Here is a 14,984-nt window from a genome sequence, read left to right as displayed (position 1 = left end):
TTGACATCTCTTCATGGAAGTCTACTATCAACTTAAACTCAACTTGAGCAAAATGAAACTTATCTTCCCTCTAAACCCTCTTCACTCTGTCACTGTTGACATCACCATGATCCTGAGAGTTATGTAGGCCCAGAACCTTGGCGCCATCTTCAACTCTGCCCTCTCTCTAGCCCTCACAAAGCCTGGTCATGTCCAAATTTTCTTCCTCCCATACTATTTCCAAGATCTGGCTTTTTCTTGTTCTCCACACTACTACAACCCTCTTCTTGGAACCTTGCCACCTATCTTCCCTACTGCCATCTTCTTCTTGCTGAGCTTCCCAGCATCCAATGCGGCCACTCCATTTGAAATGATGCTCTAAAATCTTCCTCCTGGTCCATTCCAATTATGTCTCCCTTCCCTCTTTGACTATCTCCTCTCAGGCAATCCAGGGCCCATCCACATGGAGAACCCCCTGCTCATCCCCACCCTCATGCTGTAGTTATGCCCTCATGCCACCCAAAACTCCTGCTTGTGGTGGGATGGGCCTGCCACTACTACCTTTGATGACCCTCGTCCCCGTATTCAGGCAGAATGGCTCTGCCCTGAATGAATGAGGAGTCAGCCCCCTTCCAACACCAGTCTAGCACATGATGGAACCATGCCTACAAATCCCTCAGCAATTCACAGAGTCCCCTGATGAGGTGGTGAAGGTAAGGCCCCTCAAAGCAGCAGGTTTCAGTATTAACCACCCTGTAAGATGAATGGGTAAATTCACAGCTCTTGGAACTATCATTTCAGACTGCAGGCAAACTCAGGCAGACATCACTCCATCAACACCACAATGTTTACATTCACAAGGCTTTCTTAATAACCTTGAGGGCTAGAAGCAGGGTTTTTTTTTTTTTTTAAGTCAAGGCTACAATTCAGACATTATTGTGGGACTCCAGGAGCCATGTCCCTAGGGTCATGTCCAGAGTGAATATGCCCTAATCCAGCCCTGTCTCCACTAACTCCTTCTTCAAGTATCATCAGATTAAAGTTTCTTGTCCTCACAATCCTCAGATTTCCATCCCTTTTTATTTATCTGCTCTTGTACATTATTGCATAACGCACTGCCCCTTCAATGATCCCATCCTTAATAACCTAATTATTAACTCCCCCAACACCTTCTTCCAAATCACCCCTTCAAGCGTGGAGGACCTTCCCCAAACTAGTCCAGAAAACTACTACTCTGTCCTCCAAATCCCACATCAAGACCCAGTTAGTGTGTCTTGTCAATAAGAAAATGCAAACTTATAATAAATAGGTAGGTAGTGGCCCCTACAGTTTATTTGAATCTATTTTATTTCTTTGTTTATCACAATCAACTAACTGGGCACCACATGTTCCTGTCAGGGTTACCCACAACCTCCCGCATTCCCTGTTTGTTGTAACCACTTTGCCTCATTTCATCTTAGGCCCCAAATTTGCAACGGGGACTCCACTTGGGCACACTGGGGTCAACCTATGTGTAATACATCGCAGAATCAGGTTCTTAGATTGTAAGGTTTTTGGAGCGGGAATACACTTTTCCTATGTATTAGTATATTGCCTCACATAAAGCTTAATGACATCTATCCCATTTGGGGTCTTCTGGTGCTACTTTAATACAAAAGCCACTCAACCATAATAAACAATGGGCACTAGCCAGATAAAATCCCACCTCACACCCTTAAAAAATACACACTTTGTACAGATGAACAAAGGAATGAAGTACAAAGATAAAAAAAGATACTATGTACTTTTGTTGTTCATACTTGCACAGTAAAATTATAGTATACTGTTACATATCTTGAGTAAATGTTTTGTTCATTTTCCCCTCATGTGTAAAGGTTATGTGATTTACCAAATCTTTCTCCGCAATAGCCTTCTGCTTGAGCTGCAGCTCTTCTATTTGCTTTTTTTCTTCTTCTGTTAATTCAAGCTTCTTTCCGACTTCTTCAGCTTCATTTTGTTGTGAATTTTCTTTTGATGTTAGAGCCTGGGATATATAGCATCAGCAATATTATTCAATTCATTTTCTCGCGCGCTCTCTCTCTCACACACACCTTGTCTACATGGTGGCTTTGTCCACACCAGTCAGGAGTGTAAATTCTAATGTGCACTAACATGTCACTCACTAAGTTGACTAGGTATCTTTTAGTGTATGCCAGCAGGATGCACACAGGCCATTTAGTGTGCAACATGCTGGCACACATTAGAATTTACGTCCCTTCTGGTGTGGACTAAGGCACCATGTAGACAAGTCTACAGACACACACAAAATCTTCTTCAACTGGAATACATCACAATTTGTAGTCTAATCAAAACTATCTTGGAAAGCATTTTATTTATTTTTAAGGAAGCTACTTTGTTATAACTTGGTTGCATACAATTTCTCACTGTTAGAAATAAAAACATTTAAAAGGGACTAGCTCTTTAAAAGGGACTAGAGCTCTTCATTGTGTTGAAGTGTCTACCTACCACATGCTTCCATCACAGCATCTCTGTGAAGCACAACTTTGATTTTTGTTAAAATATTTAGCAGAGGGCAGTAAAATTCCTATTCTGATGTTCCAGTTTCTGAAGCACAGTTGTCGCTTATTCCCAGCACAGTCTGTACAACATCAGCTCCATCTGGCAAATCATTTTCAAGTTCATTACAATGTTTAAAGGGTGAAGATTGGTTTTAAAAGTAACTTTTCCAAATGCTTCCAAAATAACAGGTGTATATTTTTGGACTCCGAAAAACTTGTATTTATCACAACTCATTATAATGTACATTCTCTCAGTACACTGCTTGCGTGGTGGACCTACCATAGACTTTAATCCACAGATTTTTGATCTCCTGCCATGATTACACCCACTCACCACGCTTCCAAACTACAAAAATTAGTCTGAGGCATAAGTAGAGTGCACTCAAGCATACGTTCAGCCAGAATTACTTTGTAGCTAACAGAACATGTAAAGTTCATCCACTTATATACAGTGCTACTATGTGACTTGTGCTGGACTGATCAGAAATATTTAAAAAAAAACCAAACCAACAAAAAACACAAAAAGAAAGATATCAAAAACAGGTTAGAAACATGACATAGTCAGAAGATTGGTATCCTCTATTTTTTCCATCAAGATTTATATGTGTTAGTCCACTGTAGGTCAATGAGCTACCATTTCATTGATCAATGCTCATAAATTTGCAAGAAGTAGACTAAAAACTTCCTTAAAATCCTGGGGGGAAATATGCCATGTACTAAAACCATAAATATAAAATTAACAAAGGGTTTTTTTGACATCACGAATCAAGTTAAATATAAAAAAGGTGTTTATTAGACTTTTAGCAACGATTCATCTCTCTTACCTGATCGATTTTCTGGAGTTCATTTTTTGCTTCAAAGTTATCTGGATCCAGTTCTAAAACCTTTTCATAATCTAAACAGTAGACAGGACATCAAAATTACATATTTTTATATAACAACATTACAGGTGAGAAATTAGAAACTAGCATATTTAAGTATTACCAAAATGTGAACTAACAGCTTCTATCAAGTCATTTTGTGGTACTACAAAAAAACCTAGCTAGCTGGCTTAAGATGTCACACAGTTTACTATTCTAAGCCATTAAAAATCCTATTATTTCATATACTACTTGTAGCTACTCTTCTTATTTAGACTTACTATCCCTTTTCAACTTGCCAGATAAACTCAATCTGGCATCCCATTTGATTTCTTCTTGAAAATGGAAATCAAGAGTCCTTTATCAACAGGGATAAAAACAAAACAAATATCTACAAAAAGAAGCTTTAGTGTAGTAAGTGTATAAAATAGTTTGCATGTACAATAAGAATTGTTTAAAAAACCAAAACGACTAACCTTCTTTGGCCCCCTCAAGATTTTGCAAAGCAAAGCGAGCCGCTCCTCTCCTGGAATAAGCCTTTATATAATTCTTATTTAGTGCAAGTGCTAAATTGCAGTCAGATTCGGCAACAGAAAACCTATAACAATACTGGAAATTATTTATTTTGAATACAATTTAGATTAAAGAGAAACATTTACCCAAAGTATGACAAAACATTAGAGAGTCCATTTTGGGGGGATTCAGTGACATTAACCCGCTAAATAAAGATGATGCTAGAGGGGCGGTATTCGGCATTAGTTGTTGACAGGAACTCTGACTCTTCCTCAAAGTATTTTCAGCACTATTCTGATGGTAATCCCCTTTGGGAGTAAAAGGGCAAACAACAAACAACTGGGACTTTTCCTGACATCTGGAGGAGGCTAGAGCAATACCTGCTGCCCAGACTGAATTCCCAATAAACTGCCTGGATCATGCCCAGAAATGAGGTTTAGATCTCAGTTGAGGTACTTGATAAAAGGAGCAGTAAGGGCTTGTCTTCATGAACACTTAGTTCACAACAAGCTGGGGTGTAAATCAACCCCAGACTAAACTGTTGTGCACTAAGTGTCTGTGCAGACACTGCTGCTGTGCACTAAATGTTGCCTAGTGAGCTTTAACCTAGCCTGCTTTGAAATGGGAGCAGACTGAAGTACGCTAGGGCAGCGCTACTCAAAGTGGTGGTCCACGGACTGGTGCCGGACCGCGACCCATTGGCTGACGGTCCGTGGTGCCTGGGACCCGAGGCAGCGCATTCTGCTCGCACCGGCTCCGCTCCGCTCCCCACGCACAGCCCCGACTCATGCTGGCTCAACCCTAGCTGCTGCAGCACCAGCTGCCAGCGATTCTGCTGCGGCTGTTGCCATTGCCCCCTGCCGCGGAGAGGGAGAGGCGCTGCACGAGCTGCAGTGTGTGTAATGTAGGTGTGTGTTTCCTGCACGTTATGCCATCCATTCACGCTGCCCCTCCAACCAGCCCTGAGCAGACAAAGCCCATGGACACACTAATGAGGAGAAGACTCATTCATCTCTGGCAATTTCTGGGGCTTGGCTGCCATCCCCTCTCTTTCCTCACCCCTCCACCCACTCCAAAAAAAAAAAAAAAGTAGCCCCTTGATGCTGGAAGACAGTTGAGCGCAGGTTTGGGGAGAGGAGGATTAATTATTATTGTTGGTGGTGTTGCTCTGTGAAATCTGACAGCATCCGCACTGATCAGCGGAGCTGGTGGAGGAAAAAGACACTGCAGCAGGTTGTCAGGTGGGAGTGGATAAGCCCCCTAAAAAATGTCTGCCAACTTTTATTATATTCATTATATTGTTTCCGATATAAATTAATATTACTGCAAATGTTCAAATAATATTTTCTTGGATCGTAAATGAATAATAGTCATTTTATACGATCCGCACAGACGCACAGCCTTTCAGTCGGTCTTCAATGTATTTAAATAGGAACATCTCCGCGAGTACGCCACACTAACATTCTTCACTGTATTAATTGGAATGGCAGTTTTTCTGATCTGATGTGCTACATGCCTATGCGAATACGATAATAATATGGCACAAATATGGTACCAGTCCCTGGCAAATATGGTATTGGTCCCTGGCACACTGGAAGAAGAATTGCTGGTCTGCCACATCAGATAGTTTGAGAAGCACTGTGCTAGGGAATTTAGCGTGTATGCTGCCACATACTAGAAATTACCATGTGCGCTTTAATCTATTCCCAAACAGGGCAGATTAAAACATACTGGGAAACAGCTAATGTGCAGCAGCAGGGTCCACATGGACACTTGGTGTGCGGCAGGCTAGTTACACCCCAGCTTGCTGCCATCTAAGTGTTTGTATAGATGATCCCTAAGAAACAAATATTTTTTCCTTTTCTTTTTTACGATGCACTCCAATATAATAGGTGTGCAGGGTCTCTAGACACCACAGTGCCTCAGCAGTAGGGCGAAAAGCAATCTCCCTCTGCCAAAAATGGGAAGCCTTGGAAGCACTGTGAAAATTTGAGGCTATATTAGAGGGCAAAAAAGTGTCTTCACTCAAATACTCTACAACAGGGAGGTTGGGACTTCCAGTCTGAAGCTGTGGAGGCAGATTGAAACTGATAACTTCAGAAAAAGACACTTTCAATCCTGGCAAATCAAATTCTACCTCCAAAGCTGCAAGCTGGCTGAAAATGCACATAAACAGACCTGTGGATCTTAGCATGACAAGCAATATATTTATGACTACAATTCAAAGCAAAATAGTATTCCAAAGAAAAAAATTGGATAACAACTCTTACTTTTTAATTCTAAAGAAAGCAGATGCTCTATTTGTGGGGAGGACAGGATTGTACGGATCAGCATTCATCCCCTTTGTGTAGCATTTTATTGCTTCATCATACTTTCCTTGCTGAAAGTACATATTGCCCTGTTTAAAAACAAAAACACCAGCAGCTTGTTGTCAATTTGTCACAGTACAGTGTTTTGCTGAAGTAACATTTTGTACTCACTTCAGTCTCTTAATTTGGTGGTGCAAAGAGAACAAGCATTTTATACTTTGGGTTAAACATTCCAGTTTAAAGTCTCCAAGCACTGCTATCATTAGTCTGTACTTACAAAACATGTATAAAATGTTTCTCACCTTCCTACAGTCAATAATTTTTATTATCCTTGTAATAAAAATTGTTTATTTTGTCCTAAACTATTATTTCAAGGTCATCCAGCTTGTTAAGACTAAATTTAATACAGACCACTGCTGCTTGAATTTCCGTAATTATTAAAATATCTTCATAGGTTACCAGTGAAAATCCAATCAAATATCACAGTATTTTAGCTTTCCAAGAAGGTTTATGATATCATGCCATAGTACCTTTTGTATTTTCCTTTTATGTTACAAGTTATTCTGAGGCTTGCCCAAGAATATTGGCTTGCCCAAGTATAATTTGGAAAAGAGATGGGGAAAAAGAACTTATTGTTTTGGAATTGTTTCCACGGTTATGGAAGCAGCTTTCTATTTGCATTCAGAAAAGTCAGTCTGAGTTAGATTTTAAAGCAACATTTAAGACACAATTGACACCACTTTGAATGCAGACGCACCCTGAGAGTTGTGTATATTTTCTACATTAATGTGTTTTCTGCCAAAAATACTCCAATAATAATTTACGTAGCATGTTAAAACAAAATTTGCTACAAAAATAATAGTAGTACAGGAAATAAGCCAATGTAAAATCTTGTGATGAATATTTGTCCAGTCCATCAGTCAAGATGAACTGTCCCAATCTATAATGGGAGAACAAAGTGTCCCACAAATAAAAACAGTGATCATAAGGTTAACTTATAAATGAGAGAGACTAAGATAATACAGGACAGTGTATAAGAGAAATTCAGAAGTAATGGTTCTTATTTTTTCAGATGGTTGGATCTAGGACAGTTGTGGGAACACAATCTCTAGGAAGGAAGACAACAGACCCATCACACTTTTTTACTCTTAACAGCCTGCTGCCGCCTCACAAGATTACCAAATCTGCAAGCTACAGATCCCAGGGATCAGTTGCTGTACGAGGCACCAGACTCATACAGGTAAGCTGGAAGCTCAGAATTGAGAGACAGTGAATCAAAAACTTATACTTCATAAAAGAAACGGAAAGGTCAGGAGATCGACAACAGGATATGAAGACTTTCAAGTCCAGCCAAGGTTGATAGTGACAAAGAGTTAGTACCATCTGAATTCTGTGCAGTCATATATAGTGAGTTGGTGTTCCCACCTCAAATCCTGAGGAGCAGATACACAAATGGAGAAAAAAAAAGATTCCCATCAGAACTGGCACCCTTCTTCGAAGTCAACAGAAGATAAAACCTATGGACAAAGATTGAACTACTCTCTCACTCCTAGATTTAGCTACTTTAGGTCCAGGATGAGAAATGCTGGCAAGGTGGTGGAGGAAGGGGAGACAGAACAGTATTTCTATAGCTGTGCTATATCTAAGATAGGGAGGTTCAGTCTCAACAACCTAGCCCCTTTAACAAGCAGAAAGTTGACTTAAATGCTGTGCGAAGATCAGAAGGGAATCTTCTCACTCAGAAGAATATAAGGAATCGTGGGCCTTGGCAAAATGAAGACGACATACATCCTAGCTGAAATTGGAGGGGAGAGAGAAAAGAATGGTTACTTAACCTACAGCAGCTGAGGTTCTTTGAGATTGTGTTGTCCACTCAGATTCTGCTTCTGGTGTGCATGTGTCCCATGCATGTGAGATCAGATCCTTTCAGCCGCATCCATTGGGACCATATCTGTGCCTTAGATACCTTTGTGATGTTCCCACCCACCCAAGGACATCAAAAGGCAGAATGGGCTCAATGATCCCTCAAAGGAAACCTGATATTGCTTGTCAGCTTTTTTGGAATTAGGTGCCATTGGTGCTTGGGTCTACTACAAGATTTTAGCTGTTCTAACAAGCCTTCATTAATGGGCATGGTAAGGCTACTTGAAGACATGAAAGAGTGCAGGATACCTAGTAGTTTGTGTGGATTTTCCTATACTACCTCTACCAGAATTTCTAACATATCTGCTGTGTGCCTTAAAAGCTCTCAGAAGATCCTGAAATCATCTATCTAACTAGGAGAAGAACTGAAGAGAAGGAATTGCTGTTTAGAATAAGTGTTCTTCCTTCTCCAGCTGCTATTCTTCATTGTCATGGTCTTGTTGTCGCAGACTGTGAGACTGTACTAACTGACCCTGCTGAGTAAATCTATGGGGTCTTGTAGGAGAGAGAGATATAACTACAGAGCAGAAGAGTGAGGATAAGGGCAGCACAAGGTGTCCTGGAATTACACAGGAGTGGAGGCCATAGGGGTGAAGCCACAAAGAATGTTCTCCTCAAGTTTCCTGATGTCTATGCCTATAATGGCACTCTCTAGAATCTATCTGACCAGTAAGGTTTATACGAGGAAGAGTGAGGTGTATGTGGAAATATCTTCCTGCTATACTCTGAAGGGCAAGAAGAAAATGAATATGCTTCCTTTAATGGGGGAAGCTATCTTGTCAGGTGTTCTAGGGTCCCCCACAACCAAGTGACAGAATTTAACAGGTGAGTTCATCACTACCATAGCCACATCAGAAGTCGGCACTGAGGCAGAAGCACCTCTGCTAAGTGACGCAGATAGCAGGGGTGACTCCAGTAGCCTGGTGACCATTAGACAAATGGGTACCTAAAACGTCACTGCTGGGAACATCTGCACTGTGGAGATGAAGTCTTAGTCATGGGCACCGAGGCTCAAGTGTAGATGTTTCAATGGCAGTACTGAGGGAAATGAAGACCATGGTTTCAGATGGTGCCATGAGTTCCTGGTGACTAACTGTACCAAGGCATCAGAGGAACCCAGTCTGGGTTACCAACTGCCTTTTGCCTGAGGGGCATCATATCTTGAGTCATGGTAAGTCTTTTGTCTGTCTTTATTGGGCACCAGGATGGGTGACCATATGTGTGCTTGATCCTGGAGCGGCACTGCTTCCAACCGCTTTCAGACAATGACTGGGTAGAGGAGTTCTTGTCTGTCCTGTCAGACTCGGTAATTTTAGATTAAGAAAGTGCCTAGGAGCTTGGTGTAGAGCCACAGCTCAGCAGAGTGCTCATTCAAATAGACTGAGGAAGCAGGACTTTTTAGCCTTGGGCTGTGAAGAGGCCCTCATTAGTGCTCTAAAAGTAGAGCTTCAGATGAGCCTCAGTGGCTTTGTGCATGCTCTTGGAATAGGAACAGACTGAACACTTATCAGGATTCTGTCCCTCACCAAGGCAGAAGAAACACCAAGACTGTCCATCATTAAACAACATAGCTGCCTTTCAAGAAGGACGAGTTTTAAATCCCAGGGATTTAGTTTTAGCCATATCAACTAAGTACCAGGTAAACTCCAAATCTAATCTAATTTTTTTTTAAGCCAAATGGTGTAACAAAGTAACTATTAACTAACTACACTAATAAACAATGCTAATTATCCTGACAACTAACAGGTCAGTGCACGGAGTATGTGGACACTGCAACAGTTCTCTCTTGCTGTCAGGAGCAGTAAGAAAGAAGTGAGGGATAACTGGGCCCATTGCTCCCTTTATGTCCTTTCCGGGGGCAAGGGAGTATGAGTGTGGAGAGGGTGGTGCAGTTCAAGTGTATGTAGGGCATGAGCATGGTCCCAACAGACACTGCTGTCTAAAAGAATCTGTTATGGGCACATGCTCACCAGAAGTGGAATCCATGTGGACAATGACTTGAAGCAACAGCCAATGTTCAAATGTCTGCATCATTTTTTTTTTTTAAGGGTCATTTAATGCTGCAATAACCTTTTCTTTCTCAGCAAGAGCTTTTTCTGCATCTATATGAATTCCATCTTCTTCAGAGTCCGATTCTGGAGATAAGGAATCATGGGTACTATCTTCTTTGTCCAGTTCTTCAAGTATTTTGTCCTAAAAACACAAAATAAATTCAAGTGTATAATGTTCATTATAATCCACGACTCCATACAAATAATAACTAGATATCGATAAAGGACAAACTAGACACAGGATTTTTAAAAATACATCTTTCAATTATTACAAATACTACTGGCAGTACTTTGTTTTGTCTTTATTTAACTAAGGTTGCGATCTTGCTCAGCCACAGGGGTTCACTTGTGCAGATCTCTATACAGCATTGAGGCCTAAGAATGTATAGACTTATAATTTTGTAAACTGATTTTGAAATATTCACAAAGGTAATAAAACAACTTCCTGACAACAACACACTAAAAATAGTAAAACTAAGTTATTCTATTTGGGTTCTTATAAAATGCTCATTGTTATTACAGAAATTTAAACACTGATAATGGTGCTATGGTTGGTGCTTAGTAACAGCTGTACATTCAGTATAAAATTGCATAAATTTGAAAATATACACCATAAAATGTTTGAAATACAGAACTATTTTCTGTGACTAGAACACAGCCATACTCCATGAAGTTCACAAAAAACCCTGAACTATCTGAATGTCCACTCTACATCAGGCATTTTAGATTCCTATTCAGGTTTCTCTAAATCAAGAAAGAATTTAAGCACATGCTTTAGTGCTTTCCTGAATTCAGGCCTTAATGAATTGTACAGCTTTTTGCAACAGGGATTGCAATGTATGTTTGGAGACCACTCAATTTGTAATCCGTAATCCAAACCGTAACATTTAAAATGATTAACAGTGGTTATCGTTTTTTCATTATCATTTTTAAAAATGTGTATGTGGCACAATAAGTCATGATTAAATGAAAAGCTTTCACACGCAGTTTTGATTACAAAATCGTGATTTGTTTCACAGTATTACAGTGTATTCACTGCACCTAGTTTTAGTTTATCTCAGTTTACAATTTTGTACTTGGAAAAATTATTTCATATACAAACAAGAGGTCTCTCTGCACTTACCATGTTTCATTTAGTATCTGTACAGCCATGCTAAACGCACCACACAGCAAAGAAAAAGTTCATTCTTACAGGGAAATATTTGTCATCCCAAAAGCCCACTCCACACCCAATGCTTATTCAAACATTTTAATTGCTGATAACATGCTAAACCTCACATAGATTCTACCCTTTTCTGAAATGTCAATAGAAGTGGGATGCGCTTAGTATTTTAATACTCATTCTACTGAGTATTTTAGTTTTCAGATCAGATTAAAGTTTTAAAAGACCTTAAATACTGGACTCCCATCAGACGAAAGTTAAGCAGTTATATTTAAATATATTTTAAGCATATATCTACCTCAAAGCTACAGAAACATTAAAAAATTGTAATCAAAGTTAATTTTTAAAAATAGCCATCCTCAAATCTCCAGTTTCTGTAAGCTGTTACCTCCTTGGGTAAACCTAACTGTGTAGCATTAGTCAGACATATCCAATGAGAAACCTGAGACTAAAATTCGTAAGAGGCATCCTATTGGTATCCTGAAGGTTTCCATTCCTTTTAAACACGATGCTGCTTTCACTTCAGGAACCTAGTTAAGAGACACTACACTAGTAAGACTTCAGCTCCAAAACTTTCACAGGTTAAATGTGTTTGATTCCAAATAATTAACAGAATGTATGCAGCCTTTACACAACAGCTTAATTCAATACAATTCTTGCATTGGTCTGGATGCTTACAATGTCAATAGCAGCAGAAGCAGCATGAGCTCATGAACTCAGTGTTTGGCAGGTACTTTAAGAAACTATTTTCCGAATATTTTGTTTTAAAAACATGTTAATCACAAAGCTTATTCACACATAATAGTAATAAACTGGGATGCCAAAAATGTTTTAAAAATATGTATACCACCTTCTTTAACCAATACCTCCATAAAAACTTACAATAAAAATGTTAAATATTCACCTCACATGCTCTTCTCCTTCTACTCTTGTCAAGGTTCCTCCCCCACTCTGAACTCTAGGGTACAGATGTGGGGACCTGCATGAAAACATCCTAAGCTTACTTTTACCAGCTTAGGTTAAAACTTCCCCAAGGTACAAATTAATTTTATCCTTTGTCCTTGGAATAACCACTGCCACCACCAACTCTAACTGCGTTTACTGGGAAACGTAGTTTGGACACGTCTTACCCTCCAAAATCCTCCCAACCCTTGCACCCCACTTCCTGGGAAAGATTTGGTAAAAATCCTCACCAATTTGCATAGGTGACCACAGACCCAAACCCTTGGATCTGAGAACAATGAAAAAGCATTCAGTTTTCTTACAAGAAAACTTTTAATAGAAATAGAAGTAAATAGGAGTAAAGGAATCACCCCTGTAAAATCAGGATGGTAGGTACCTTACAGGGTAATTAACTTCAAAACAGAGAATCCCTCTAGGCAAAACCTTAAGTTACAAAAAAGACACACAGACAGAAATAGTCATTCTATTCAGCACAATTCTTTTCTCAGCCATTTAAAGAAATCATAATCTAAATGCATACCTAGCTAGATTACTTACTAAAAGTTCTAAGACTCCATTCCTGTTCTATCCCCGGCAAAGCAGCATACCAACAGACACAGACCCTTTGTTTCTCTCCCTCCTCCCAGCTTTTGAAAGTATCTTGTCTCCTCATTGGTCATTTTGGTCAGGTGCCAGCGAGGTTATCTTTAGCTTCTTAACCCTTTACAGGTGAGAGGATTTTTCCTCTGGCCAGGAGGGATTTTAAAGGGGTTTACCCTTCCCTTTACATTTATGACAACTCTGAACTACTACTTGCAGAATTATTTTACATTTAAAATAAAACACTATTTTTAAAACCATTTTTTCTTAATGCCAAAAATTTATGATATGAGCCTGAGCAGGGCGTAATTACTGTGGAATAATTCATACCTAATGTATTTAAAATAAATTATAGTATCCTATTTCACATCTTTTCAAGGACCAGAATGTAAGCTGTTTGGGGCAGGGGTGTTATTTTCTGTTTTTCAATACCTAGTGCAATTGGGAACCAACCTAGCAGGACTCTAGGCACTAATGAAATATAACATTAAGCAATAGTATCAATTAGGCATGACACATGAGATAAGTATACCATATAACTGGAATAACGTACCACATCAAGCTTTCCCCATGCTTCATAGTCATAAGATTTTATCTTGTTTTTTTTGTTTTCCTCAGTTGTTTTCTTAGAAGGTACTTTAGCTTTGCTCTTCTTCTTTTTCCTATATGCCTCATTTCGAATTGGTGGTAAATTCTAGGTAGAACAACAGTTATTTCAATGTAGTTTTAACTTAGAGAAATAGTTATGAGATTTTTTTTTCAGATGAGATAGGATAACATTTACAGTAAAATACTTTTAATTTTTAAAACAAAGGATGATTGAAAACTGCATGTCTTAAAGATGAAGGCAGATTTAAGGCAGTACAGCTTTTGTTACTATCAACACATGACGGGCGTTCTCTTCTGAGAGTCTGTAAACTTTAATGCTCACAAGTATTTTGGAAAATGAAAATCTTTGTAAATAAATGTAAATGAAAGTGCATAAGACCTTATAGTGTCACAATTCTGAGGTAAGATAGGCTCAAGTTTTGTTTAGATTAGGTTTCCCTAAATCCAAAACATTTTGAAGAAAACTGTTTGTCACCCGGCTTTCTTGTAGGTCCACTCAAATAATGTTCATGCTGATGCTGCTCCACAAGCTGACAAAGATTTTCCTTATGGATAATATAAATCTAACAGGAAGTTTTAAATGCAATATAAAAAATACAAACATTAAGATGTTTACCATGGTTGAACCTCTTTGTGATTATGTAAAACAAGATTCAGTTAATTTTTTGGATTTGAATTTCGGACATAAATAGATGTATAATATTTTGGATAAAAAGGAAAGAAGAGCAAAAAAATCTGTAACATGCATGTTTGACTGGGAAACGTGCTGATTCTGTAAGTCTCCATGTGTTTTCTTTCCTCTGAAACACAAAACATTTTAAAAGCCAGTGGCACATTTCATACGAATATTAATTATCCATTTGAGTGCAGAGGGTGAAACTGTCCTCACTGACATCAATGGGAGTTATGCCATTTATTTCAATGGATCCAGGATTCTACACAAAGTTACACTGCACAGAAAGAAACCATACACCTCCACATATTGTAGTGGCTGTTAAATTCTTTTACAGTTTTATACTGAAGCATCAGTTTACTTGTAGAGGGCCAAATCCTATTTGCCTTACTTATGCAGGGAGCCCTGTGATATCAACAGGACTTCTCAGAAGAGTACATCAATGAGGATTTCATTATCATCATGTTCCTATTACACCTCTGGTGTTTAGGGCAGTGATGAAGCTCCTCCTGTCTGTTTCTGGCAAGTCTTTCAACGGTTCCCCAGCTGTGCCCCAGGTTTTTCAAGTCGGCTTCCATGTTGTTTTCAGGAGGACTCGTTTTTGCTTGCCTTCAGGTGTCCATCTTATTGCTATTCTGGTGATAGAATCAGTTTCCATCCAAAGCACATGACTAATCCATCTCCAGCACCTCCTGGCAATGATGGTGCTCAGATCCTCTTGGCTGCACTGTGTCAACAGATCTTGGTTTGAGATTGTACTGGACGAAAAGATATGTAGGACTTTTCTGAGGCTGGTTGTATGGAA

General features: G+C 39.3%; 1 protein-coding gene across 7 annotated transcripts in view; it reads right to left on the bottom strand.

The window, feature by feature from the left end:
* The window catches only part of RPAP3 (RNA polymerase II associated protein 3), a 50,493-nt gene that overhangs the window by 19,360 nt on the left and 16,149 nt on the right, over positions 1–14,984 (bottom strand). For 6 of the 7 annotated variants that reach the window (XR_012156781.1, XM_073327966.1, XM_073327968.1 and 3 more), the window contains 6 exons: positions 13,451–13,591; positions 10,213–10,335; positions 6,181–6,308; positions 3,874–3,995; positions 3,362–3,432; positions 1,868–2,002 (listed from right to left, as the gene is read on the bottom strand). Coding sequence is in view for 6 of the 7 variants with exons in the window: in XM_073327966.1 (XP_073184067.1) it covers positions 1,868–2,002; positions 3,362–3,432; positions 3,874–3,995; positions 6,181–6,308; positions 10,213–10,335; positions 13,451–13,591 (720 nt within the window). In the remaining variant the exon portion in view is untranslated. Of the gene's footprint in view, positions 1–1,867; positions 2,003–3,361; positions 3,433–3,873; positions 3,996–6,180; positions 6,309–10,112; positions 10,188–10,212; positions 10,336–13,450; positions 13,592–14,984 lie in introns of those variants that run through there. The other variant, XM_073327969.1, reaches the window with a different exon arrangement.

This window comes from Lepidochelys kempii, chromosome 1, assembly GCF_965140265.1.
Source record: "Lepidochelys kempii isolate rLepKem1 chromosome 1, rLepKem1.hap2, whole genome shotgun sequence".
NCBI lineage: Eukaryota > Metazoa > Chordata > Testudines > Cheloniidae > Lepidochelys > Lepidochelys kempii.
This window is presented reverse-complemented; position numbering and strand designations above follow the sequence as displayed.